Source organism: Octodon degus, unplaced genomic scaffold, assembly GCF_000260255.1.
Source record: "Octodon degus isolate 3935 unplaced genomic scaffold, OctDeg1.0 scaffold00126, whole genome shotgun sequence".
Lineage (NCBI taxonomy): Eukaryota > Metazoa > Chordata > Mammalia > Rodentia > Octodontidae > Octodon > Octodon degus.
Window position 1 is genome coordinate 1,597,731 of NW_004524702.1, and position 25,937 is coordinate 1,623,667.

Genomic DNA, 25,937 nt, shown 5'->3' on the forward strand with positions numbered 1-25,937 from the left:
TGGGTGGATAGTGGATGGATGGTGGATGGATGGATGGATGGATGGATGGATGGATGGGTAGATGGATGATGGATGGATAGGTGATGGGTGGATAACGGGTAGGTGGAGAATGGATGGATGGATGGATGGATGGATGGATGGATGATGGACAGATGGGTGGGTGATGGATGCATGGATAATGGGTAGTAGATAATGGATGGATGGTAGATGGGTGTAGATGGATGGATGGATGGATGGATGGATGGATGGGTGACAGCTGTGTGATGTGTGGGTAGATGGATGGATAGATGGATGGTGGATGCATGGCTTAAAGAACAACCTACCAAGATTTCTTTATATTCAGGCTTTGTACCAATGGCTTAGTGAAACCTCAAGTTGTCTCTGTGACAAGAACATCTGGGAGGTGCTCCAGATGAGGTAGGGGTGGTGGCTGTGTGAACTGCGGTGCTGATGTGGGCTTCGTCCTGGAACTCTTTCCTTTGGCCTCCCTTGGTATCCAGCAGACTGTCTCCATGCCCACGCCCTGTCATGAGGCACTTTCTTCCTAAATTATGATCTTTTTCCTCCCTTCAAACATCAGTCAGTCTAGAACTTCTGTATGGGGCACCTGTCCAGGAGTGAACACTTGCGCTGCAGGACCACAGCACAGAGGCTCCATGAGCAGGGACAGGGGACGCTGGGGGCAGAGGCGCCCAGGCCCCACGAGCCAGTGGTCACGCAGCAGGAAGTTAGGCTGGTGAGGCTGCTGTGTCCCTAGGACCAACCGCCCAGCCCTGACAGCCCTGCCCAAACTGCTGCTCCCCGCCTTTTCCTCCATGGAGATTCTGCAGCAAGCCAGGCAGCGCTCGGAGTGGGCTGCTCTAGCTCCTGGGGTCTCCCGGCCGGCTTGGTGCTCTCTGGGAGAAACAGCCCCTCTGCCTCTTGGGACTGAACTCGGTGTCTTCTCCAGGTTGTCTCTGAATCCTCCACACTGCCGCAGCCACTCACTGCAACTCTCTCCCTCCTTAGAAAGCTCGCCTGTGGTGTGCCGGCCCGCCCCCGAGGCGCGCTGAGAGGGTAAAGGAGACTGGGCATGGTGGTGCAAACCGTGCCTGACGTCTCATGGAAACCAAGAGTGCCACCTGGTCAGCTTGTCAAGGCCAGCGTGACCTAGTCCACAGAGCAGCTGGCCACGCACTGCTGGGGCCTGTGCCGATGTGGCTGTGCAGGCTGCCCTGCTGTGTCTCGGCTGTGTCTTCTCTTCTGGACAGCCAGCTCCTGAGATGTCGAGGATCACTCACTGCCTCCTCTGCCCTCCAGGACAAAGCCGTCCTGACCCCCCTCCCCCCAGGCATGAGAAAAGCTGAACTGAAAGCACACAGTCGTCTCTCCCGAGGGACTCCGCTGTCGTGCCAGCTGCACGAAGGCGTCGCCCACCCTCTGTGTGCTGTTGGCACACACTGTTGTATGCGGGCTTGTAAGGTGCCTCACGCGTCCAGGGCACTTAGCGCAGCCTTGGGGTTGCACCGTGCCTGGGTTTCTGGACTCAGGGCCTGGCTCTCTCTGTCGATCTGACTGCAGAGCAAGACAGTGTGGAGCAGTGTGCTTGCGGTGCTCCTGTCTTCTGCCTGGTGGCAGGGTTTCTAGTTGGATCTACAGGTGGAGATCCAGGGCAGCATTAGGGAAAACACGCTGGCTTCCCACCGAGGAAGCCCTTTACCACGGGCCTTGGTCTCCGCAGTCCGTGCTGGACAGTTAAGGAATGCAGTGGGTTTGGGGATCGGAAGCGGCCCACAGGCTTTCTTCCTCCCGCCTCTGCCAGCTCCTCCACATTCCCTCGCCTGGTCCCTGCTCCATAAGGCACTGCCCAGAGGTGATGCTTGGGAGGCCCTGTGCTACCCCCTCTAGGAAGCACTGGCCACAGAAGCTGCACCCACTTAAATCAGTGAGAACCGAGTGCCATCAGCATCCAGTGCTCAGTCCCACAGGCCACGTCCCGTGGGGTTGGTGGCTCCATGGCTGGTGGTGCCTGTGTTAGCCAGTGCAGAGCGAGGACAATCTGTCGTCATCGAGGTTCCGCTGGGGCCTCAGCCTTGGCTTTCCCCTTCCCTCAGTGGTCCCGGGGTGTCCTGCTCCTTCCTGAGGCGCCTGGTCCTTGTGGGGAGAGGTGGCGAGTGGTGCTGGAGGGTCCCCCATCAGGCAGCCTGTGTCGCAGGGCCCCAGTTCAGGGCCTGGCCCTGCCTCACCAGCCCACCAAGCTCCCAGCTTTGTGGGAGAGGAAGTGAGCACGTTGCTCAGCACACTAGCAAGGGCTTAGGTGTTAGGCGTGTGCTAGGGAGGAAGCGCAGGCTCCCGCCTGGGGATGCTGTCTGCACCAGGCAGGTGGGCCAGGCTGGCCTCTGGGAGAGCCTGGGGTAGATGGAAGCAGGGCCTGGGGGTGGCAGTGCCTGCACTCAGGTACTCTGTGGGGTAGCCTGTGCATCAGAGTCCCACTGAGCCAGGGCTGTGGGCACCCCATCGACTGCGGTCCAGCAGCGTGGTGTGGGCTGCGTGTGCTGTTGTCACATCTGACGCTTGGCAAGCTCAAGGCATCTGGACACACCATCTCTCTGCTCTGAACTTGCTCCCTTCCTCCTTGAGGTCACCATCCCTCCTTGGGGTCCCCGGGTAGAGCTGGGGCTGACCAGGGAAGCTGCCAGCCATGGTGAGGGCTTTACGCAGAGCCCAGCGGGCTGTGGTCCAGAAGCTCCATGGACAGAACCCTGGCAATGGCCCAGCCCAGGGTTCCGTCCATGGAGCATCAAAGCTGGCTGCTGTAGTCACTCGTGGAGATAGTCACAAATGCTGCTCACAAGCTGTGCCTTACTCTTCCCAGGACTCCCTGGCAGCGGAGATCGAGGGCACCATGCGCAAGGAGCTGCAGCTGGAAGAGCCCGAGTCGCCAGACGTTGCGTACGTGCACCGTTCGGTAGCTCTCAGCCTCCCAGGCCCGCTTGTGAGCCGGGATGCTTGAGCCCTCGCCATGTGTGGCCTGACACCAGAGCGAGGACTGTCCAGCCGTGCATGCTGAGGGGATGAGGGGGACACAGGGACTCTCGTCAGGGCTAAGGTGCCTCCAGGGAGTCAGCAGGGAAGGACGTGTCTCCTGCCCCTCCAGCATGAGCTGTCTTGACACAACTGCATGCTCTGGGTCCTTGCAGTGCCAAGCACTGTCCTATGCAGCATTCGTATCTAGGAAAGGAGGCTGCAGAAGGGGCCTGGCGGGGTTCTGCCCGCCCAGCGTCCAGAAGGAGCCTTTTGTCGGTGCCCAGCTCCGCAGGCAGGGCATCAGTGGGGCCTGCTGTGTCCCTCCAGAGGATGTGGGTCCTTGTGGCTGCAGGCAGGAAGCCTTCCTCCCAAGAAGGGAACCAGCTGACGCTGTGTTTGGCTGTGTAGCAGCTTCTATAAGCAGCCAGAGTTGGTGTTAGCTGTGAGCGTAGAGGCCGGAGGCTGACTTGACGCCTGGCTGCTTCTCTAGGAATGATGGTGCATATGTTCTACAGCGCATATCGAGCCGATGTACGCTCAGCAGGGGGCACGGCCCAGAGCTGATGCTCCCTGGATACACAGCATAAGCAGAGCTTCTGGGGAGACAGCAGCGATAAGCTGTGTGTCTGTGGGTCAGGTTCTGGTCTGGCAGGCGTCACCCAGGGCATGGTGTGCATCGGCGTTCTAGGCCCCAAGGGCTGCAAGCCGCCTCACTTCACACTGCAAAGGAGGTGCCCTCGTCTGTTGCCCCGACAGGCTCCCCGGGGAATGGGGCAGACACCTGCTGGCTCCCCAGAGTGCCCTTTCTGAAGGGCCTGACCCAGGTCCTTCCTGCCTTTGTTTGGCCCGCAGGCACCAGAAGCGCGTCTTTGAGACTGTGAGGAACATCAACCAGGTGGTCAAGCAGAGGTCGCTGACCCCCTCGCCCATGAACATCCCCGGCTCCAACCAGTCCTCGGCCATGAACTCCCTGCTGTCCAGCTGTGTCAGCACCCCCCGGTCCAGCTTCTATGGCAGTGATGTGGGCAACATCGTCCTGGACAACAAGACCAACAGCCTCATCCTGGAGACCGAGGCGGTCGACCTGGGGTGCGTGAGTGCCGCGTCTTCACCCTGCTCTTCGGGAGTGGAGTGGGTTGCACAGGGTGCAGTGGCCAGATCTCCTGAATGCTTGCAGGCTGCACCGGAGCACTTCTGTTGCAGCCGTCTGGCTCATGCTTGTCCTCGAGGCCGGAGCCTGCTTCCTGTGGCCCCTGCTGTTGGCTGTGGAGCAGACACTTGCTTGTGCATGTGCTGTGGCCTGCGTGCTGGGGAGGCCAGGAGAACTCTGGCAGCACCTGGAGCGCTTCAAGCAGGCCCAGGGAGCCCAGAGGCGTCCGTCATTGGGAGTGGAGGGTGGCCTCCAACGCCGGCAGAACTTGACCATGCCGTATCTCTGGTGCAGCCTCTCCTCTGACCATGAGGAGCCAGTTGGGTCAGGCAGACAGGCATCTCTGTGGTCAGAGTTTAGATCACAGAGCCCTTAATTCAAAAGGGAGGAAAAGCTGCTCTGGAACAGAGTCCCTGTCTCGAGAAAGCTTCCTCCTCGGGGTGCAGGTTAGGGTTAGGGTTAGGGCACGCAGGCCGAGGCTCGCTCAGTGTTCAGTGCTCTTCTCAGCCCAGTGCCCGGCCAAGAAGGCAGCTTAGCCTCATGGGGGCGGCTCTTCCAGCAGCACTTACTGCGCCACTCTTTTGGCCTGAGGATGGAGCCCAGCCCCTTGCTGTGAGCTACTTTCCAGCCCTTCTGTTTTCTGGTTCGTGCTAAGGCCTTGCTAAGAGGCCCAGGCTGGAATGGACCTTTCGGCCCTCCCGTGTGGGCCTCCCACGGCCCTGGTCTGGTGGGCCTGTACCCCTGTGCCCAGCGTTCACCCCATCTCTCCTCCAGGCCAGATGAGCACATGAAGAAGCCAGGCACGCCGGGTACTCCGGGCACCCATGACCTGGAAACAGCGCTGAGGCGGCTATCCCTGCGCCGCGAGAACTACCTGTCGGAGAGGAGGTTCTTCGAGGAGGAGCAGGAGAGGAAGCTGCGGGAGCTGGCGGAGAAGGGCGAGCTGCGAAGCGGCTCCCTCACTCCCACCGAGAGCATCCTGTCTCTGGGCACCCACTCGCGTCTCTCGGAGCTCACCGGCTTCTCGGGCATGTCTTTCAGCAGTCGCTCCTACCTGCCAGAGAAGCTGCAGATCGTAAAGCCCCTGGAAGGTGACCGCAAGGGCCCTCGGCCCCTCTCTGCCCTGCTTGGGGACTCGCTGTGGTCCCTGATCCACCTGCAGAAGGCAGGCCACCTGAGCCTTGCCTATTCTTTCTTCTTCCGTGATAGCCACCCACGCTGCTGGTTTGAGTTCCGCTAGGCGGCACAGTGCCAGCCCAGGGGCCAGAGCTGGGAGACACACAGGGCTGTTCCACCGCTTTCCTGCCTTAGAACCTGCTCTGGAGAGGCAGAGGCGCTGCTGGGAGCGTCCACGATTAGTCAGTCCTGTGAGGCTCTGAGAGGCTTAGGTGTGAATGTTCTGGCTCCTCAGAAACCTTGGGGTTGGGAGGTTGTGCGAGGGAGAACCTTGAGTTTGGGCCTTGCAGAAGCCGCTGAAAGTGATTCGTGGGTGCCCCATTCTGGTTTGATCTGGAAACAGGAATGCTCTGAGCCAGGCTCCTGATAGTGCTGAGGTTTGGGGTCAGGATAGAGCCTCAGAGCCTAGCGCCTGCCCAGGGCAGCTCACCTTCCAGGATTGGCCTCCCTGGATGGCCCGACTCCTGGAAAATGCACCCTTTTCTCTTGTTGCTTTCTGTTTTTGCTTTGGGCTTTATTATGAAATGTTTCACCTACACTTGCTGTGTTTTTATTTATTTTTTTTCTGTATTTAGGACAGGGTCTACAGGGTCTCACTATGTAGATCAGACTCATAGTGATTCTCCTGTTTTTACCCTCCCAAGCGCTGGGATTACAGGCGCGTGCCACCACGCCGAGGCTCAATCACCACCTCAGTGCACCTCAGGGGCGGGCCGGGACAGCAAGCCAGAGATCGAACCCCAGTCACTGCGCTCTGCCTAAGCAGGCGCTTTAGTCTATTGAGCTATCTGGCCAGCTGAGTTTTCCTTTTCTGCCTGTGTTTGGAAGCTCGGGGAGTTTAGGATCCTGCGCGCTGCTGCTGATGCAAAGCCAGACAGTGGTCCCTGTGAGGGGTCAGCATGCCCCTGGTTGAGTCTCACCGCCAGGATGCCCTGATGCTACCCTGTCACGTGCCCATCCTAGCCCTGAACACCACAGGTGCACTATCTGCACCCCGTGAGAGTAACATACATCGTACACGCAGTGCTGGGTGCGCAGGAGAGGAGCCCCCGGCCTGCATCCGAGCGACCCCCCCATCTAGAGCGTGGGCTGTCAGGTGAGGTGCTTGGTGGAGACCTGTATTCTCCAGAGGAAGGAAGAAGATGGGCTGTTTTTCTGTCTTCATGATTATTTTTAATTATGTAATTTAGATCCTTCTTAGATCTCAGAAGAGGCATGGCTCACTCTTTTGATTATGTAGTTGTGAGTTTGGCAATTGTTTTCTGATCTGTGATGATGTCTGTTTTTCTTTCAATAAAATCTCCCATTTCTGATCACTTCCCGCCTTCTTTTCGTCCTCTCCTGCCTCTCAGCAGTCGCCGGACTTCCTCATCTCCATCCTGTCTGCTCTCTGTACTTTACTGTGCTTCATGAGTTCGTCTGTGAATACATGGCTCTGGACTTACTTTCCAAGCGCATTGCAGATGATGTTCTCAAACTTTGTTTTCACCAACTGCCTTTATTTCCTCGTGCTTTGTACTATAAGTGTTTCCGTGCCGAGCAGTAGAAGCATGGAGTGGCCTCCCTCCACTGACGGGATCGCTGGTGAAATCACTACCATTAGAAAGCTGTGTCTTGGCGCTGTGGCTCCTACCTGACACTCCCTCGTGATGTGGACCCTTCTGGCCCTGTTTTGTGGTTCTCTGGCTTCTTAGCTGTTTAAAACCCAGCCAGTGTTGCTTCCTTCCATGTCAGTTGCTTTGTTTCTGCATGATGCAGGAGTGTCAGTACCTGGCTGTGGCCGCTGTCCCCGCTGTGGCGTGTTACCCCAGAAAGGGGCTGTTCCTCTCCTGTGAGCTGGCTCCCAGTGTACACAGGACTGTGGTGCGACACAACGCGGTGAGCTCCGAATGTGCCCAGCGCCCTGTGGGTGCTTTGTGAAACTTAGATGCATCAGAATCTGCCTGGGTGGGCCGCTCAGGTCCCGCCTGCTGGTTCCCAGTGTTGAAACCTGGACTGTTGACACACTGGGCCACGGCCTTCTATTGTCCTCTGCCCTTGGCCTGACGAGACGCTCCCACAACTCTTGTATGTCCCGCGGCCAAGTAAAGGCGGCTCGGTGAGGGCCTGGAGAAGGGCGCTGGGGTCGCAGCACGCGGCTGTCGGTGGCCTTCCTCTCCATCCACAGTTCCCCGTGTAGCCACCCTGCCACCTGCTCACGGTGTCACCAGGGTGCTTGCGCGCCACCTCCCCGCTGCCTGTGCAGCTGTGGGGCCGACAGAGCAGACGGCGCCTTCGTGCTGTAGAGACACCAGGGGCTGGAAACTGAGGCGAGGCTGTTTGTTTTCCTATACTTTGCGCCTCCTTTCTGCCTAGTTATAGCCCATGGAAGATTTCTGGATGAAAACGTTCATTCCTGTGTAGCTGGAGAAAGCACCCAGCTCCGGCACGTTACCCTGCAGGCTGCCTCTAGGCTGGAGCCCTGTTGCTCGTCTGGGCGAGTGGAATTGGCTTTCTTCTTGGTAGTGTGAACACTCAGCTGGACCAGGGAGCGGTGGGGGAGCCAGCAGGGTGAGGGAGGGCGGAAATGGTGGTGCAGGCTGCACTGTCCCTGCCCTAAACCGTCCGCAGAACTGTCTGTCCTTCCTATCCCAGCCTGTCCCCAGCCTGCTTCCAGGCATGCACGTGGGGAGGAGCAGGTGGCCCTGGCGGGTGGCGGTGCTTGTCCTGGGCGGCAGGCAAAATGTAGGTTTCTGGAAGCATGGCTGGAAGGTCCAGGAGGCCAGGAAGAGCTGGGAAGGGGACAGGAGGCAGCAGCAGCTGGCAGGAGGGGTGTCTACAGGAAGCTGGGCCCAGCTGGGCCCGGGACCCGGAGCTGAGAGTCTGTGAGCCCCTGAGCCCGCATAGTCAAGTCAGGAGTCGGGTGTAAGGTGCCTGTCACCACAGCACTTCTTTTTCTCTTCCATGGCCCTGCAGATTGAACCCGGGGCCTTCATGCTGTGCTGCGTCCCCAGCCCTCTTCTGATTTGAGACAGTGTCTCATTAGGACGCTAGCCAGGCATTCTGTCAGTGCCTGTAGTCCTAGCTACGAGGGAGGCTGAGGTGGGAGGATCGCTGGAGTCCAGACTTCTGGGCTGCAGTGCCCTGGGCTAATCTGCTTTGCCATCAATATGGGGACCTCTCAGAGTAGGAGTTGCCTAAGGAGGGGTGAACCGGTCTGGTCAAATGGAGCAGATCATTAAAACCCTAACTTTCCCAGTCTGGGTTGAAGCCTGGTCTTCCTGCTTCAGCTCCCGGAGCGCTGGGGTTATAGGTGTGGCAGACACCCCACGGGGTGAGGGAGCTGTCCAGAGGACGAGTTTTGGTCCCTGCAGCTCACATTTGCTGCAAGGCAGAGCTGTGGTTCAGAGGCAGACACGGCCTCGTGACCTCAGATCACCTCCCTGTGCCCAGTGTCCCCTCCTGGGTATTGGAGATAGCAGGGTTAGTGTGAGAGCCCGGTGACCATGAACACAGGGCTCTAGAGAGAAAGCCAGGTCCCCACCATTTCCAAGGCAGAGGTGTCATGGTGTGAGCGCTGAGCTGGTTGCTCCCCACAGTCCTCGCGCAGGCCCACAGGGTTTTCTTTCTTTTTTTTTTTAATTGTGTGTGTGTGTGTGTGTGTGTGTGTGTGTGTGTGTGTGTGTGGCCAGCTCAGCCCACCAGGGGGCGGGCTGGCTGGCATGTGGTGCTGGGGACTGAACCGTGGTCGCTGTCCTTTTGCTTAGCTTAGCTTGCTCTAAGTAGGTGCTTTAGACCACTGAGCCATCTCTCCAGCCCCCCACAGGGTTTTCTTGCTGTGAGGTTCCAGAGAACACAATATCGTCAAACCTTACTGCAGAGGCTGACACAGGGGCAGCCCGTGGCATAGATGGCTTCACAGCTTTCCCTGTTGTGGTTCCTCACCAGCCTGTCTAAGCCCTGATTCCTTTCCACCCTCCAGAGTAGGGCTGATGTGTGCATGGTAGCCTCCAGGACTCCAGCGCTAGTGCCAGGGGCACGGCCGCGGGTCCTCAGAGCCTCCTCCCTGGGGCTACGCTGACGCACTGTTATGGCGGCGACTCCCGCAGGCCCTTGTGGGCTCCCTGATGGACCTAGACACCTACTTGAAAGTTTTGATGTTCTTTGTGCCACAGGGTACAAGACTGTTTCACACGTCTTTGGCTGGGACACAGATGTCCTGCCCTGTTCTTGTCCTGTGCATTAGGAGGGCATAGGGTAGGACTCCTGTGTGAGCTAGCCTCCCAAAGCCTGGCTCCTTCCCCACCATTAACGGCTTTGAGAAGCGGCTTGTCCCCAGGGGCCTGCTGTGCAGCACAGGGTGGCACTTACTCAGGGTGTTCTGAGGAGGACGCTGCATGCCGTGGACAAGGGATGCAGCGCGCTGCAGGCTCTACACTGGGGTCTTGGCACCAGCAGGGGAGCCGCAGCCCCTGGGCTGCAGGAGCCCTGGTGGCACTGTCCCCGCATAACCAGGAGCCACAGCTCCCAGGCAGGAAGGCCTTGGCCTTGGTGGCTTCCCAGCCGTGACTGCAGAACGCTCTCCATCTCTGAGGTGGGGCTGGCTGAGCCTTGCAGGCTGCTGAGCACCTTCTCTGGGCTCTGCCCACCTGGCAGCTTCAGTGTCTTCCTCTGCCCCAGCTGTGACAGCCTTGCCAGTTGTCCCAGGTGGAGCATTTGCCCCTGGGCAAGAGCCACTGGGCCAGCTGTCCTTCCAGGTACAAGATCCACTTCCAGCGCCACGCCCTTTTCGGGCTTGTGTCTGCTCAGTAGATCTGGGTGAGGTAGCCAGGTGTTGTGTTTCTGTGCACTGAGGGCCAGGCACGCCTCGGAGGGGGGCTCAGCAAACACAGACCCTCAGTGCGTCGTGCTTTTCCTTCTAAGTGGCCTGGAAGCACGCCTGTAAGTCTTCCCAGAGCCCGGCTGAAGTTGTCTGCTGGAGAGTGATCGTGCTGCCGGGTTGGGAGCCCACAAGCTTCTGTCCTCACTATGTCCTCAGTCCCCTCCCTTCTCCCCAGGACAGCCTGGTGGCCACAGGACTTCTCCCCAACCCTGCCAATAGCCTTGGGTGACTGCAGGCCCAGGCATGCAGAAGCAGAGGGTTGTGTGTGGTTTTGTGTGCACTGACTCCCAGCCCCTGTGCATTGCCAGTGTCACACAAGGTGTGGCTGCGTATCCCAGGGAACAGGGCCTGCTGGATTCTATGGCCAGCAGAAGCTGGAGGTGCCTCAGTGTCCTAGAGGCAGGTGCACTCTGAACCTGGTTCCACAGTGCGCATGGCCCTGGAACAGCTCCCAGCATGGTTCAGTGTCCTTGGGACACACTCTGGTCTTATTACAGCCCCGAGTCACCTGAGTCCTGGGGTCTGGTATTCCGGGAGATTGGCTGCTTGCTCTACATGGCTTTGTGTGTTCTTCGATTGCACCCAACAGGCAGCGCCTGGGCTGCTGGGCTGCTGCCTTCCGAAGGGAAGGTGATGATAGTCACACCCACCCCCTCCTGGGCTCTGCTGTCCCTGGCAAGGTCCCGGGTGGGGCCAGCACCACTGCCTCCCACATGCCTGTCCGTGCTCTGGCATCTGCAGTGCCCTCCTTGCGCTTGTCCGGCCATCTCTTCCTCTGCTCTCTGTAAATTGAGGATGTGTAGAATCCTGGGGTTGCTTAGAATGCCTCGTACCCAGCACCCTCAGCACACCTTGTGGTGCTCATTGTACCCAGACATGGAGCTGTTGCTTCCTGAGTGGGGCGGTTAAGCAGGTGCAGCCAGGAAGAGGCCAGGGCCGGCGAGGGTGTGGCCAGCCAGCCTCAGCCTCCACGCTAACTGCTCCTCTCCCTGTGCTTCCTGGCAGGTTCTGCCACCCTGCACCACTGGCAGCAGCTGGCCCAGCCTCACCTTGGGGGCATCCTGGACCCCCGGCCTGGGGTGGTCACCAAGGGCTTCCGAACATTGGACGTCGACCTGGACGAAGTGTACTGCCTTAACGACCTGGAGGAGGATGACACAGGTGACCACATTCCCCTCCCGGGCCTAGCTACCTCCACGCCGGTGCAGCACCCAGAGACCTCAGGTGAGAGGTCCCGGGCACGCGTGACTGTCCCAAGCAGCAGGAGCTCCCCCGAGGAGATGCAGGAGCCGCCCGAGCCCGCGGAGGAGGAGGGGTCTGGTGAGGCCACTGCAATCCGTCCCGCAAACCCGGCCCCAGCCCCACAGCTCTGGGCCGTTCTCACCTCTGTCCCCGGCACGCTCCGTAGTGGCGCTCTGTGTGTGGCTTCTGCTCGTCTGTGTGGGTGACAGTGAACGTGTCCCGTTGTGCAGTGCCGTGTGTACCCTGGAGGCTGATGCCCCCACCAAGGACATGGGTGTGGCCCTGCCTAAGGTGGCCTGGCCAGCAGGGCTCTGAGAGTGGAGCAGGAGAGGCTGCTAAAAAGGAGCAGGTGCGGGCCCCAGCACGTCGGTGCTGCCTGCTGCCCTGGGGTTGCTGTGTCTGCGGGGTGCTGTCGTTGCTGGCGGAGCCCCACTAGGCCTAGGGAAGGGACAGTGCTAGGTGCCGGGTTGTCTGTCCATTGGAAGTGGGAGATTGCCTGGAAGCTGCCTTCAGGGAAACAAGCCCACCGAGAGCTCAGGGTTCAGATGCCTGTAGACTTGGCCTGTGCTGAGGACACGGATGCTGTTTTCTCTCTAATTTATTCATGCACTGGGGGTGGATTTTTAGGAAGCGCATACCTGGGCAGGGATCATCACAGAGCTCTTCCAGGAGGATAGAGATGTGTTCCTTACTGGGCCACCCCACCCAGGCATCAAGATGTGAAAGGAACCAGCAGAGTCACTCCCTTGGTGGCCACTGTCTCCCCAGCAGTTGGCCCCTCAGTGAGGTCTTGTGGGACAGACCCAGGAAAGATGAGTAACCCAGTGGTGACACCCCACAATATTTCTGTCATCGGGCCTTTCATCGCTGTGACTCCTAACTCTCCTCTGTGAAGGTTCAGGGCCCAGGAAGGCGAGGCGGGACAGCGCTGAGGGCCCAAGGGTAGCGGCAACCACGCAGGTGGAAAAGGTGCCCCGAGACCCCTGGGGGAGCTATGCTAGGAATGAAGCTGGTGGCCCCAGAGGACCTCTTCTGTCCCTCCTGCACAGAAACCTACAGCAAATGCATCCCAGCTGTGGATCTGAGGGGCAGTGTGCATGCACGCTCACACACACACACACACACACACACACACACACACACACACACTCCCTGTGCAGACCACAAAGGCTCAGGTATGCGCTGGTGTGTGCCGAGAAGGGGTCTCATAGGTGTCAGAGGAGGTGAGGGAAAGGCCGCACTGCCGATGGGAGGGCTTCAGACCAGCCTGCTCCACACAGGCCTCGAGAGCCCACGTGGGTGACGTGGTTGAGCCGTCCGGAGGCGAGGGCGGGAGGGCTGCTATGCTCAGCAAGTCACCCAGCCCCGAGGGCCCGGGCAGCCAGCCTCGCAGGGCAGGGTGTCCCCGCCTGGCACTCAGCCCTGGCTCGCAGCTCCTGGCTCTGGGCCGAGGCCCACACTCCAGGAGCCGCTGGGAGGACTTCCAAGGGAGAAACCTGGGAAGTGAGACAGTGAATCACCTTTTCTTTTTTAAAACTGGGAGGAAATTCAAACCGTTTACTTTTGTCTGTAGCCTGCTGTCTCATGAGGAAAGCACTTTGAGCACTGAAAAAACCTATCAGCTTATTTTATGTATTACTTGAGGCATCATTTGATGGTTTTTTACAAAACTCATTGTTTTAAAAAAAGATGATTTCATGTTATTGTATTGTAAAAAATTTAGACAATTAAAATGGATTGTTTAAAGCAGTTTTTACATTATAGTTTGACTTCATTTCAGTGCCATGTTTTATGTTTTGACTCACGTAGAGAGCACTTGTCACAGAGGCAGTCCTGGGCTCAGTCTGTGCTGCAGGGTCACTTCCCCGTGCCACGCAGGATTACGGCATAGGCCTGCAGGAAAGCTAGGGCTGGCTGCTCAGAGGACAGTCCATTATGGGGAGACCAGGAGCCAGCAGAGCGCAGGAGGAAGCCCTGCACGAACAGGTCATCATGTTGAGACCCAGCAGACAGGCGTCACACCTTGCAGAGACATCCACCGGGGACACTGAGACCCTGGTCAGTGGGGAGGGAAAAGTCACCTGTGGTCAAATCAGGCCTGAAAAGTGCCCTGCACCTCCGGCTCCTGGGCCAGCAGAGGCAGAGCCGCAAGGAACGGGCTGCTCTGTTGTGTCCCGATTGGGCGCCTAGACCCACACTCCGTTGGGAGCCGCTGGGGAGCGTGGGAAAGGCGTGGAATCCCGTCCAAGGAGTGGGCCTGTGCAACACTGCGGGCCGGCGCGAGGCGGCTGCAGTGTGGACTCAAGGCCTCTGCCGTTGCTGCGCTGATGAGATCACTGTCCCCAGAGGGGTGCAGCAGTCAGCAGGCTGGCTGCTCACGGTCACCAAGGCTGGCTCCCCTCTGGGTCAGGAGGGCCAGCGAGCCCTGCACTCTTACTCCAAGGACATGCAGCACAGAAGTGGGCTCATGAGGACCAAGAGGACCCTGTCCTCTAAAGCCGCCTCCAGGACCAAACTGTTTACCAGGCCACTTCTCTGTGGCATCTTCACCTCAAAAAGCCACAGGAGATCACTCGGGGTGCTGCACTCAACTGCAGGAGCATGCTACGTGGGCTCGGTGCTCCCTGGAGCAGCCCTGTGGCCTAGCCAGGCCAGCCCCACTCGGGACATCAGCCCCACTCGGGGCATCAGCCCCAGAGCATCGGCATGTGGACAGACACAGCCCTGCCATGTGGCATCGAGGAGCGCGGACTTCCGCATCTCACCGTGACAGGGTAGCAGCGGCCTGCGGCGAGCGCCTGCTACGTGATGTGGGAACTCACTCACCGCTTGGGTCATATTCTTCAGACCAAACAGACAGTAGAGAGCTTGGTGCAGGGTGAAGAGGACACTTAATTTTTAGAAGCCTAAAAGAAATTATACAGAAACCAGAAAAAGGTCTTGTGATGTGGTCCAAAAATCGAGATGCAGCCCATCCAAGTGCTGCTGGCTGGTGTCTGAGCTCGGGTCTGGGTCCCCCTCAGCCACGAGCAGACGGGGCCGTGTCCAAGAGATACTTGAGCTGAGGAAGGTGTCGCCAGGCCCGTGTGCTCTGGCGCAAGCTTGACATCTGGTCTTGTCCTTTGTTGGTTTATGGCAACTTCCATTACAAAAGGAAGACACTGAGCTGTCTGGCTTCCTCTGAAACTCCAGGCTCGATGCCTGACCCTCGCCCCCCACCCGTGTCCAGGGTGCGCGTGGCTCTGCTCACATGTGAACTAGAACTTTCCTCGCGAAAGCTGGTAGGCACCGTTACGTCACAGAGTGAAGGACAGTCTTCCAAGCTGTTTTCTGTGTCCTGTAGTTCAGTCTCTTGGGAAGGGCTCTGACGTGCTGCTTTTACCTGTCTGGGGCTCATGGAAAGGAAGTTCATGTTTGGTCTTGACAGGCAGAGAGCTGACCACCTGCACTGTCACCAGGAAAGCACGGAAACCAGGAGCAGCTGGGCCCTGTACAAATGCATGCTGGCACTCCTAGGGCCGAGTCCCTATCCCTGGCATGCTAATAAGCTGGCCTGGCAAGGGCATTTGTCACCAGTGCTTTTGGTTTTGCTTGAATAGAGAAGAACAGGTCCTGGGTGTTGCTGTTGGTATCCTGGCAGTGAGGAAAAGGGCAGTTGGTTGTGTGTGCATGTGCCTGTGCGTGTGTGCATGTGCCTGTGCACGTGTGTGTGCGCATGTGTGTTAGTGTGTAGAAAGGCCAAGCAAGTCCAGTCTCTGCCAGCAGCTTCACACTACGCCATGAGTTAAAAGAAAACAAAGCAGTCACATCATTTCCTTCATTTCACACAAGCCCAGGAAGAGCAAGGAAAGCAAGGAGGCCCTCTGTGCGCTGCAGGCAAAGGTCCTGTCCTCTGAGAGTTGGCCATGCGCTTGAAGGAATTTTTAACCATTTTTGGAAGTCATTTCTGTGAGTCTCAAGGGGCTGTGCGCAGGGTGGTGGCCTCCGGCCGGCACGAGGAGACTCTGCTACATGGCTTGCAGGGGCTTGGTGTGGATCGTGCTCCTGACTGTGCTCCCTCAGGACAAAAGCTCTGTCCTCCCACGTTTCCCCTTCCAGAGGGTGGAGAAAAGGAGCAGCACCAGGGGCCGGGGTGCCGTGCGGGCAGCCGGGGCGCGAATCGACTTTCCTCCAGCTTCATGGAGTCCTCCACCCTGACTGGCAGGGCGTGCCGGGCACCTGCCGCTGCTGCCACAGCAAGGTGCTAGCTGCCTGGTTTTCCCATCAGTGCCAAGCGTCATGGCTCCAGGAGTGCCGCCTGCCGCGTGGCCTACTGCGTCTGGCAGTGCAGCCAGAGCAAAGGCGTCTCCCCGGCCAGTGTCCAGCTGCGGCTACTCCAGAACGTGTGCGCACGGAATGTTCAGAAGAGAGCACTACAGGGAGCCGCGGGGAGCTCACGACCCACAGCCAGGCACAGCTGAGAGCTCGTCTGAGTTGGCCCCAGAGCCAGAACTCAGTACAGCAAAGGCTGGGACTGATCCCAGGGCGACAGGTGGTCCGTTCCTCAGCACATCCACGGCCTCCGCCTCCTGCTGCAGTCAGTACCGTCTGCTATTGCCCTGGCGCAGCCAGGTCAGAGAATAAGGCCTTCGGTGGTGAGTGGGAACACTAGACCCAGGACCCTGTCCTTGGCACCCCCAAGAGCAGCGTGAGATGGGCACAGTGCCACCTCCCAGTGAGCCCATGCAGGGTAGCCAGGCAGGGCTCCCAGGTGTGCTGTGGTCCTGGGCACACCCCTGGTGAACATGCATCATGACTTCCTACCCAGAAGATTCCAGGACAGGCTCCGGAGGCCCTGCCCCAGGCAACTTACCTCTCTGTGTTGTGTCCCAAGGAGGGGAGGTACAGCAGCCCTGCAGTCCCCGGTGACAGGAGCTCCAGAGCAACCTGCTGTCCCAGTGGTATTTTGTGGGCAGGGCTGAATCTCTGACGTTGGGGCTCTGATTGATCCTCTTGGTCTCCTAAAACTGTCGATTGCTTCTGTGCACTGGTGGCCTCTGAATTTTTAGCAGCCTTTTTGCATCCCTAGCACACTGGCGTGAGATGGGCTCTGATCCTGAGGATGCACCGCTGTCTCTAGAACTTTCTTACATGACTATTGCAATGGAAGATCTGAGACTTAGTGGGGTAGAGGAGGAGGTGCACATGCAGGACCTGTGAATCTGATATTCTGGCCGCGTGCCAAAATTGGGGTGCTTTTCTGATTTCAAATCCAGCCTTCTTTGATTTTTTAATGTTCTCCCCCTTTCAACTGTTTTGTCTTGATTATTTGTCTCCTGCCTTCTCTGTTCCTCCCAAATAGCCCTCCTTCCGTGCCCTGTCCTTGGGCCACTTCGTGCGGGTCTTTGGTGGCTTTGGCCCTGGGCTTTCTTGGTTGCAGAGAATCGTGATTGTTTGGTTGTCGCCTCTTCCAGTTGTGTTCCCCTTGAGCATCTCTCATTCCCTGAGTTCCTCAGTCACATTTACTGCTGCAGAAACAGACTGAAAAGGCTGATTCTTTTTTTTTTCTCCCCCTCCTGCCTTGCCTGGAGCTCCCTGTGGCTGAGCGTTGGCTCTGGGGTCATAGTGCCGGCTGCCAGCCAGGGAGCCGGTGGCACACGGGGAGTTTCACCTACTGCGGTGTCAATGCTTCGCTTTGCCCAGTCACCTGACCATCCTGTGCCCGGCATTGTCCTTCCTACCTTCTAGTTGTGTGTCTCCAGCTTTTTGGTTTTGGTGTTTTGTTTTGGTTTTTTAAAATCATCTGCGTGGATCTGTGGTTCTGCAGCACCCATCTGTTCCATTTTGTTTGCCTTTTTTGTTTTTGTCCCAATCCAAGAGAAAATGACCCATAGTAGCTGGAAGGTTCCAGTGCACAGCTTCATGGAGGTGCCTGGGCTCTGATTCCCAGTCTGTTCCCTGGAGGTCTCTGGGGGCTGAGTGGCGGGTGGCTGGGGGGTGCTTGCACCTCGCCGCATGCTCTTGGTGCAGTGTCTTTTCATTTTTCCCCTTTTCTTTTTCCTGACGCTTGGTTATGAACAATGGTGACCCCAGCAATCATGATGTCTCCTATAGATGTAGAGCTGCTCCCACCTGCCTTCTCTCCAGCAGTGTGCACACCCTCCTTCCCTTTGCCTCAGAGCCCTCAGCCACCCGAGCCACAGCTCCACAGAGGCCAGGCTTCCTGGAGACAGCACCGGGTGGGAGGGCGGGGCTTGGGAGGGTCTGTGCTGGGCCTGGCCCCGGGCCGCTGGCCTCTGGAGCCCTTGCTCTGCTGTTGCTGAGCAGCCGAGGTTGCTGCATCCCACCTGGCAGGCAGTCGTGGGACAGCAGTGGAGCCCGCTCCGAGAACCCACCTGCTGCCAGGCCCCAGGCAGCTCTGTCTGTCCCAGACAAGTTGGCACCTGTTTGCCTATGAAAAGACACAGCTTGGAGGATGAAAATCAGATTCATCCCCAGGGGCATCTATCTGGAACTACATCCACTGCTGGCCCCGGGCCTGGCAAGGGATCCTGTGTGGGTGGGTGGAGGCTGGGCACACCGTCCTGCAGGCGGGGGCCTCGTGCCACATGCCTGCGTGCCGGTCCTCCAGCCCCAGCCCACGGGCCACCCCGCACCTTGCATCTGCTCTGGGCCCCTGGTTCCACGTACACCATGCATACCCAGGTGCAAGGACTGTGTTTTATTCCCCAATGCAGCGAACCACCCCGGGAAGTGCATGTCCCAGACCAACTCCACCTTCACCTTCACCACCTGCCGCATCCTGCACCCCTCCGACGAGCTCACTCGGGTCACACCAAGGTAAGGGACTTGGCCTCCAGTGGACAGCTATGGGTGAGGATGGTACACCCCTCTCCTGCCAGGCCCCACGTTGAGGATAACCACACAAGAGGCTCCTGTGAAGCCAGCTCCAGAGCCAAGCATGGTGGTGCGTGCCTGTGATCCCAGCACTTGGGAAGCTGAGGCAGGAGGATGGCTACGAGGTCCAGGCCAGCCTGGGCAACATAAGATCAAGGCCAGCCTGAGCTTCAAAATTAGATTCAGTCACAGTAACAAATGAACAGAAGCCAGCTTTGACCCGCTTAAGAAGGAGCAGCATAAGTGTGTCGTCCCTATCCAGCACCCTCTTCGGAGCTGGGACCATGTTGATACAACCCCTGCTCCAACAGAGTGCCAGCCTTCCTCCTTGGCCTGGCTAGGGGCTGGAGTGGAGGCCGCCCTCCAGAGGCCCCTGGGCACTCCAGAGCTAGCTGTATTCCCTGCCAGGAGAGGCTGGGCTCCAGGAAGTTCTTGTGCCTGCAGCCACTGTCCTGGGCCACTGCAGTCCACTGCAGTCCAGCCGTTGTGTGCAGCCCAGGGAGCAGCCCCAGGCATGAGGATCTCAGGCACAGCCCTGTGCCCAGAGGCTGGGTAGCACCCACAACCTTGGCCCCTTCCTGCCCTTCCAGTAAAGGGGATCCTATGCCCCTACCATGGCCATTTCTCCTGTGGTGCAGTCGAGCCTCCTCCCGGGTCCTGGAGGGAGATGTGTGAGGGGATTGGAGGCTAGTACCTGGGCGCCTCACTGTGAACACTTCTCCACAGGTCGTGGGAGGAGGACAACGGCGCCGTCCTGTGCCCGCGTGGGCGAGAGGCGGTGTAGGGCAGAGCCGAGCCCGTGGGCAGGGCAGGGGGTGAGCGTGCAGGACCGCCTACCCGGCCCCTGCGAGGATCTGTGTGCACGTGTGGCCGCCACTAACGGGCCTGGCTTCAGCGTGTCTCTGTGTGGCGCTGGCTGATTTGACCTGGCCGCCGCCACCCTAACCTGTCTAAAACCGTGGCCAGCCAGGCGCCAGCACTAACCATGGCCTAACCGAGGTCACTGTTTTTAGTGGTCCTTCTGCCCCGGGAACTGGCTTCCCATCCAGTGCGTGGAAGTAGCGTTTAAAGCCACTGCCCCAGCCCACCATGGGCAGCTTGTGTTAGGCAGACGCAGGGCTGAGGCCACACTCAGGGAGGCTCTACCCCGATCGTGAGGTAGAGGAGCTTGCTGGCCTATGTTACAAGGAGGGAAAGGCAGCGGGGCAAAACGGGTTATGCTTAGGGGCGGCCACCAGGCGGACTGGAGGACAGAAGTTGGGGCCTTCCATGGACCACACAACACCTGCAGACTTCACCTGTGCTCTTTGCAAAGTCTGTCTCCATCTTGGATTCTGCCGTGGTGTCTAACCCTGTGTCTCCCGAGTGTCCCTCCCTGCACTTGTGTGAGCTGGGCCTGTGTCATGGGGAGGTCCCTGAGGCCCCCAGGCCTGCAGCCTGCTCTTGCTGTTAGCGGTTTCTATCTACAAGGGCCCTCTGGTCACCCCAAGGACCTGGCCCAGGTGGGTCCTCCTCGTCCTTCTCACACGGGTCCCACAGCCCCTGGGTCACATGGCAGGCATGTTCCTAGGACCAGGCAGCTAGTCAGTTGGCCTGGGAGCCAGGTTGAGCTGCCCAGCAGCAACTGCCTGAAGTCAGCCTCCCGGTTCTGCAGCTAGGCTGGGCTTCTCCTACATCCTGTGGCCTCCCAGCTGGACCCAGCTGCCCAGCCTTGTGGGGCTTCAGGAGCAGGACAGGGGTGGGGCAGGCACGCGGTGAGGCCCCTGTGGGCCTTGGCCTGGGCTGCTCCATAGTGGAGCCCATACTGTGGTGTCCTCCTCCACTTTGGGCTGCGTGCCCCCGATGAGTTTGGGTGAAGGGGCCCAGGCACAGCAGGCAGCAGGCAGGCAGGGGCAGTCCTGCAGCGTCCAAGGAAACAACCGGGCCCAGAGCGGAGTGGGCGGAGCCTCTTCCTGGTTGGGCCCGAGCGGCCCCTCCCCAGCCGCGCCCTTGGGCTTAGGCCTGCAGGGCGAGCCACGCCCCTCGCCCCAAGGCGGGCCAGGAATCGCGCGCAGCTTCCGCCAGTGCAGGCTGTGGCCCGTGTGAGGGGCTACGTGGACAGAGGTCTTGAATGTCCCTTTGCGCGTCCCTGGCTCTCCCGACACCCCTCAGGACATGGCTACTGGCTCTGCCATGGCACTGGGCGGTCCCTGAAGAGTAAGCTGCTACTTTGCCTTCCAGCCTTAACTCCGCCCCGACTCCGGCCTGCGGCAGCGCTGGCCACCTAAAGACCTTGCCAGTGGCCACACCGTGCACTCCGCGAAGGCTGAGTCTGGCCGAGTCCTTCACCAACGCCCGTGACTCCACCACCACCATGAGCACGTCGCGGGGGCTGGTGTGGCTGCTGAAGGAGCGGGGCATCTCGGCCGCCGTGTACGACCCCCAGAGCTGGGACCGCGCGGCTCGGGGCTCCCTCCTGCACTACGCGCCCCGGATGGCCGTGATCCCCTCCACGCCGCCCAACTCGCCCCTGCAGACGCCGGCTGGCTCCCCGCCCACCTTCGAGTTCAAGTGCACCAGCCCACCGTACGACACCTTCCTGGCGTCCAAGCCGGCCAGCTCCATCCTGCGGGAGGTACGGGAGAAGAAGGGCGTGCGCAGCAGTGGGAGCCAGACTGATGTGTCTGTGGGCAACCTCAACCTCGTGGACAAGGTCCGGCGCTTCGGTGTGGCCAGGCCACTGAGCTCAGGGCGGGCCCACGGCCCTGCCTTGGCTGAGGACCAAGGCCCGCTGCTCTGCGTGCCACCCGGGGTCCCCGAGGGCCTGCCACTGGGCTGCCCAGCCCCGCCCGGCGCCGGCGCCGTGGGCATCCGCAGGAACCGCAGCTTGCCCGCCATGGTGGGCTCCAGCATGCAGATGAAGGCGCCGGCCACGCTCACCCCAGCCGTGCTGATGGGTGCGAAGCTCCCTGCGCAGACCGGCTTGCGGTGAGGGAGTCGTGGTGGGCCCCGCCAGGCACTGCCCGCCCTGGGGACAGCGTGCAGCACACGGAGACCAGGGTGCACCCTGCCCGTCCTGCAACCCCCGGGAAGTAGCACTGTCCCTTCCAGGGATGTCGCCGGTGCTCCCCGGGCGCCAGGGGACCCTCCCTCTTTCATTTCCAGAAGCACTGAGGCTCCCAGTGCTCTTCTCCTACGGACAGGCGCCAGGGGACGGTGTGTTCTCGCTCCTGTTGCTCCACGAGCTGTCACAGGGCAGGTCTCCCGGACACCCGGTCCACTCACAATGGTAGGAGGAGCTCTGGCCTCCGTTGTGACCACGGATACAACTTTCCGGATGAATGAGAGCTGTTGTCTTCGGCACAGGCCCTCCTCTGCCCTGACGGCCCCTTCCTCCCATGCTGGGGCTTTTGCTGTCCACGCCTCGAACTTGAAGTCTGCCTGTGTCACATGGTCCTCAGCCGAGGTCCAGCCCCAGATGGAATGTGTGTCCCCTCCGCCCATCCCACAGCCCTCTGTTCCACATGACATTTCCTTTTCCGTTCCTACGTGTAAGGAAGTCACAGAACTAGCAGCTCTGTCTGTGGCTCTGGGACATCCAGCCCACGTGTCACCAGGGAGACAGGCTTTTTCTTGGGGCCTGTGTGGCAGCAGGATGGTTGAGGCCAGTCCTGGGTGGTGTTGGCAGTGGGTGGCAGGAAGCTGCGTCCGCCAGGCAGCAAAAGGCAAGAACCACAGCGGTGTGCCAGGCCAGGGCCTCCCGGCCAGCAGCACCCATCCTGCTCGGAAGTGCTGCCTGGGTGCCTGCGGTCCTGCAGGGCCCTTCGTGTTCTGCCGGCCTGTTTCTAGGTGAGGCTGTCTTCCCCTTCCCCGTGCCCGCCACTTCCTGCCCTTGGGGAGAGTGAGAGATGCTGCGGAAAGAACTGCACCAGCAAGGAGCCAGGCCTCTGGCTGTCGCCTTTATTTATTGTGTCCCAAGCAGCCCCGTGAGGGTCTGCGGTCCGGCCTGCCGGTTATTTATTTCTGCCCTCTGCTGCGCCTCAGGCCACCTGCTTCAGCTGGCTTGGGGAGGGCAAGTCGTAGGCCCATAAAATGTCATCTTGGGCCCCTCCAGCAAAGGTGTGTCCTTCAGCTGCATGAGGGTCACCGTCCACAAAGGGGCCTGTGGGAGGTCCCCCGGGGCTGGCTCTAGCCCTGATTTCAGACTATTCCTTCCCTGTCCGCACGTGGCCGGCGGTGGTGCACTCTGCCATGAGCGGCCCATTTCTTCGGCTCTGAATGTATCTTAAAGCAGCAGGCAGAGTAACAGGAGCGTGGAGACCACAACCTGAGCGGACCACTTTCCACACAGAGGAGGCGCCCGTCGTCGCCAGAAACTCCACTGTAAAAATGGCAATTCAGAGGTTGCAGTAGTTAGTATAGCAAATCAACGATCAACATCATGCAACCACTGCAGAAAGTGTGTTGAAATGCATCCAAAAGCAACAAGAAAATTTTATTCGCTAATGATTATCAATAAAGTAAGTGCAAATGATGGAGACCACACTGGTATTCTGGTTTGTGTCTTTTTATCTTTTCATCACAAAGATGGGTCTTATGTAAAACTTGAAGGCGTTTGACTCTTTGGGGAAGGTACGCACAAGGCACTTGCTGCGGCACTGCTGTTGTCTCCCTCCTCCCAGCACAGTCCATCCTTCAGACAGCTTTTCAACCAGAGCCTGACACTGTTCAGGGCTGTGTACTGTTCCACGGTACGTCCTGTGAATACTTACCTCGCCCCGCGCCCCCACCACCACTGCTTTCCCACAGTCAGAGTTCATCCTCTGTGTGGTCCCAGCGCTGAGTGAGGACACCTCGGGCATCTGTAACACAGTCCCGGGAGATACTTCATGTTGTCTTCTGTGGAGCCGAAGAACCGAGAGCAGCTGAGCCGCCAACAGGAAATGGTTTGCTTAAGAGGACCTCGTGGTGACAGTAGTGTGGCCAGCGCTGCAGCAGGAGCTGGCACCTGCAGGGCTGTGACCAGGTGAGCCACCACCCTGGGTATGTTTCTGGCTTTTTTTTTTTTTTTTTTTTTTAGCACCGCGTCTGCAGGATCTCACTTCGTAGATCAGACTCCTAGTGATTCTCCCATTTTCGGCCTCCCAGTGCTGGCATTGCAGGCGTGCACCACCACACCCAGTCTCAGTCACTGTCTCAGCGTGCTCCCGGTCAGGGCTGGCACAGCAGGCTGGGGTGGAACCTCGGCCGCTGCGTTCTGCCTGAGCAGGTGCTCTAGTCCGCTGAGCTATCTGGCTGGCCCACGTTTCTGTTTCTAACTCTGCGAGTGAGGGTGATGCATGCGCTGGCACGGGACACATTCTGTGCGTCCTCTGTGTGCCAGCACCCCCTGGGACACTGATGTGCGAGGGCCGTGTCCTGCGCTCATGAGGGGACGGGTGTTGTGAGGCACAGGCCTGGGGCAAGCACAGGGGCAGCCACGGTGGCAAGGGGGAGGGCAGGGAAACAGGTGCACACCCAGGCAGGGTCCCTCTGACTCTGCAAGGCAGACCAGGTCCTCCACGCTCCCCCTGGGTTACACCCCGAAACTACACAAGGAAGTGGGCACCCCATGGCTGGGGCTCCGGGCCACGGGCACACTGCCCTGCTGGCCGCCCTGCCACACCTCCTGCCTCCTGGAGGTGGCCTGCACAGGCAGCCTCCACATGGTTCTCTGCACGGTGAGCGCTGAGAAGCACAGCTGCAGCAGGAGCGTCTGGCCCAGCCCTGCGCGGCCCGGCGTGCCTCTGTCCCTCCAGGAGGCCAGACGGTGCCGCCCACCTCGCTGGAAAGAAAGATGGGAAAGGGAAGTGCCTTGCCCACTAGGGAAGGGGAGGCTTTGGGGCCTGTTGCCCAGGCTGGGCTCGGGGTGGGCAGGATTTGCTAAGAGCGAAGGGCGTTCCACGCAGAGGGCAACGTGAGGAGGTTGGAGGAGCTCTCTGAGGGCTTGCCCGGCCTTCCTACGGGCGAGTAGGGCAATGCCTCCCTAGCTCAGCCAACAGTGGGTGCAAAGCTGTAGGTGAGAGCCTGCTAGGTAGCAGGACACTCGCTAGTTCAGAAGAGTGGAGGCACTTGTGCCAGACAGACAAGGTGCACGCGCTGAACATCATGACACACACCGTCCCCCGGTGGGACACGCCGATACTGTCCCTCCTGGTGCGTGCCAGACCGGGAGGTGCACATGTCCTTTTAGTATTATTCCTGCCATGAATGCAAAACGTGAACCACAGGAGTCATGCACAAAGGGAGACACTAGAAAACACTGTACCTATCACCGTGGAAAATGTCAGTGTCATGAAAGAACGCTTGGGGTACTGCTCCCAATGAAAGGGGGAGCTGGGGACAGTGGACGCAATTCATGATCTGAACCGGAAAGCAAACTGCAAAGGTTGCTGTAAAAGACAAACGAACAGGAGGGAGCTGAGCGTAAACGGTGTCAGAGCCGCAGCGGCGCCGTGGCGTTCGATGGCGACCCCAGTTTTTCAAAAGCTCTGAGGGCTGGAGCAGGGGGCCTGGGCAAGGTCCTCTGGCGACCTTCCCTGGAGACACCAGGCTGAGCGCTCATCCGCTCACGGGGCTACAGGAGCAAGAGCAGGCGGGCTGCCGGGTCCAGGCAGGACGAGCAGGAGCAGGGCTTCTCCATCTCCCATCAGTGTCCTAACGGAAATGAGCTCGCTGTGAGCTCCAGGGTGAGGAGCCTCAGGCTCGGATGTCCGCGTCCCGAGCCCCACAGAGAGCCCAGCTGCACGAGGACCGGCCAGCCGAATGACTGGTGCGGCCCAGGTACACAAGCAGGTTGAAGCAGAAGACAAGGTCTCTCGACAAAGCCAGAACCGAACTGAAGAGACTCTTAAACTCTTGTCACTCTATTTGACCTCAACCTTCAGCACAAAAGGGAACAAAAAAATTGCGGCAAACAAAACCCCTCCAGAGTTTTCCAAACAGCCCCAAGGAGCACTCGGAAGAGCAGAGCAGCGCTGGGCAGCCGCACTGCACACAGTGGGTAGAGAAGGAAACGGCGACGTCAGCGTGGGCAAAGCCCAAAGGACAGAGGAAGTGTTACACGGGAGAAGGCCGTGCGCTTGGAAGAGCTGACCAAAATACCTCAAAACAGGAGTGACACATTCACCAAAGAAACAGCACACAAAACAGAAAAGCCAGAGATTTTAAGAAGTCTGTTGAATCCATGAGCAGCAGAAATGACCAACTTGAAGGTAGAATTTTGAGGACAAAAAGGTAACACATTATACTTTACATGAAGAAGCCTGAAATGAGAGGAGACAGAGAAATCCCCCAATAGCTATGCGATGGCCCAGGGACTGGCGGGAGCTAATTTGAGCTAGATCTACAGAACACACACATGGAGCTTACGACAATCTGTGTGCAGAAAACAGAATCACGGACAGACAGCCAGGCGTGGCTTGGGGAATGCTGACGTCCACAAAGAGAAAAGCTCAGCCCGTCACAGTTGGGCTCCCAGAGGCTGCACCCAGCGACAGAAGTTGAAGAGATGGGGCTGGGAGCTGGCCCGGGGGAATATGCGCTTCCCTGGCAAGCGCAAGGGCCTAAATTCTGGTTCCACAAAAAAAAAAAAGGAGGAGGAGGAGG

The 25,937-nt window shown here is 59.1% G+C and overlaps 1 protein-coding gene across 9 annotated transcripts in view; it reads left to right on the forward strand.

The window, feature by feature from the left end:
- Positions 1–21,315, forward strand: part of Trak1 (trafficking kinesin protein 1) — a 142,388-nt gene extending 121,073 nt beyond the window's left edge. For 3 of the 9 annotated variants that reach the window (XM_023700805.1, XM_023700806.1, XM_023700803.1), the window contains 6 exons: positions 2,855–2,931; positions 3,859–4,095; positions 4,931–5,247; positions 11,199–11,513; positions 18,152–18,254; positions 20,532–21,315. In XM_023700805.1, coding sequence (XP_023556573.1) covers positions 2,855–2,931; positions 3,859–4,095; positions 4,931–5,247; positions 11,199–11,513; positions 18,152–18,254; positions 20,532–21,282 — 1,800 coding nt within the window. In that variant the 3' untranslated portion in view covers positions 21,283–21,315. Of the gene's footprint in view, positions 1–2,854; positions 2,932–3,858; positions 4,096–4,930; positions 5,248–11,198; positions 12,252–18,151; positions 18,255–18,814; positions 18,825–19,037; positions 19,127–20,531 lie in introns of those variants that run through there. The other 6 variants (XM_023700808.1, XM_023700804.1, XM_023700809.1 and 3 more) reach the window with 4 other exon arrangements.
- The last annotated feature ends 4,622 nt before the right edge of the window (positions 21,316–25,937 follow it).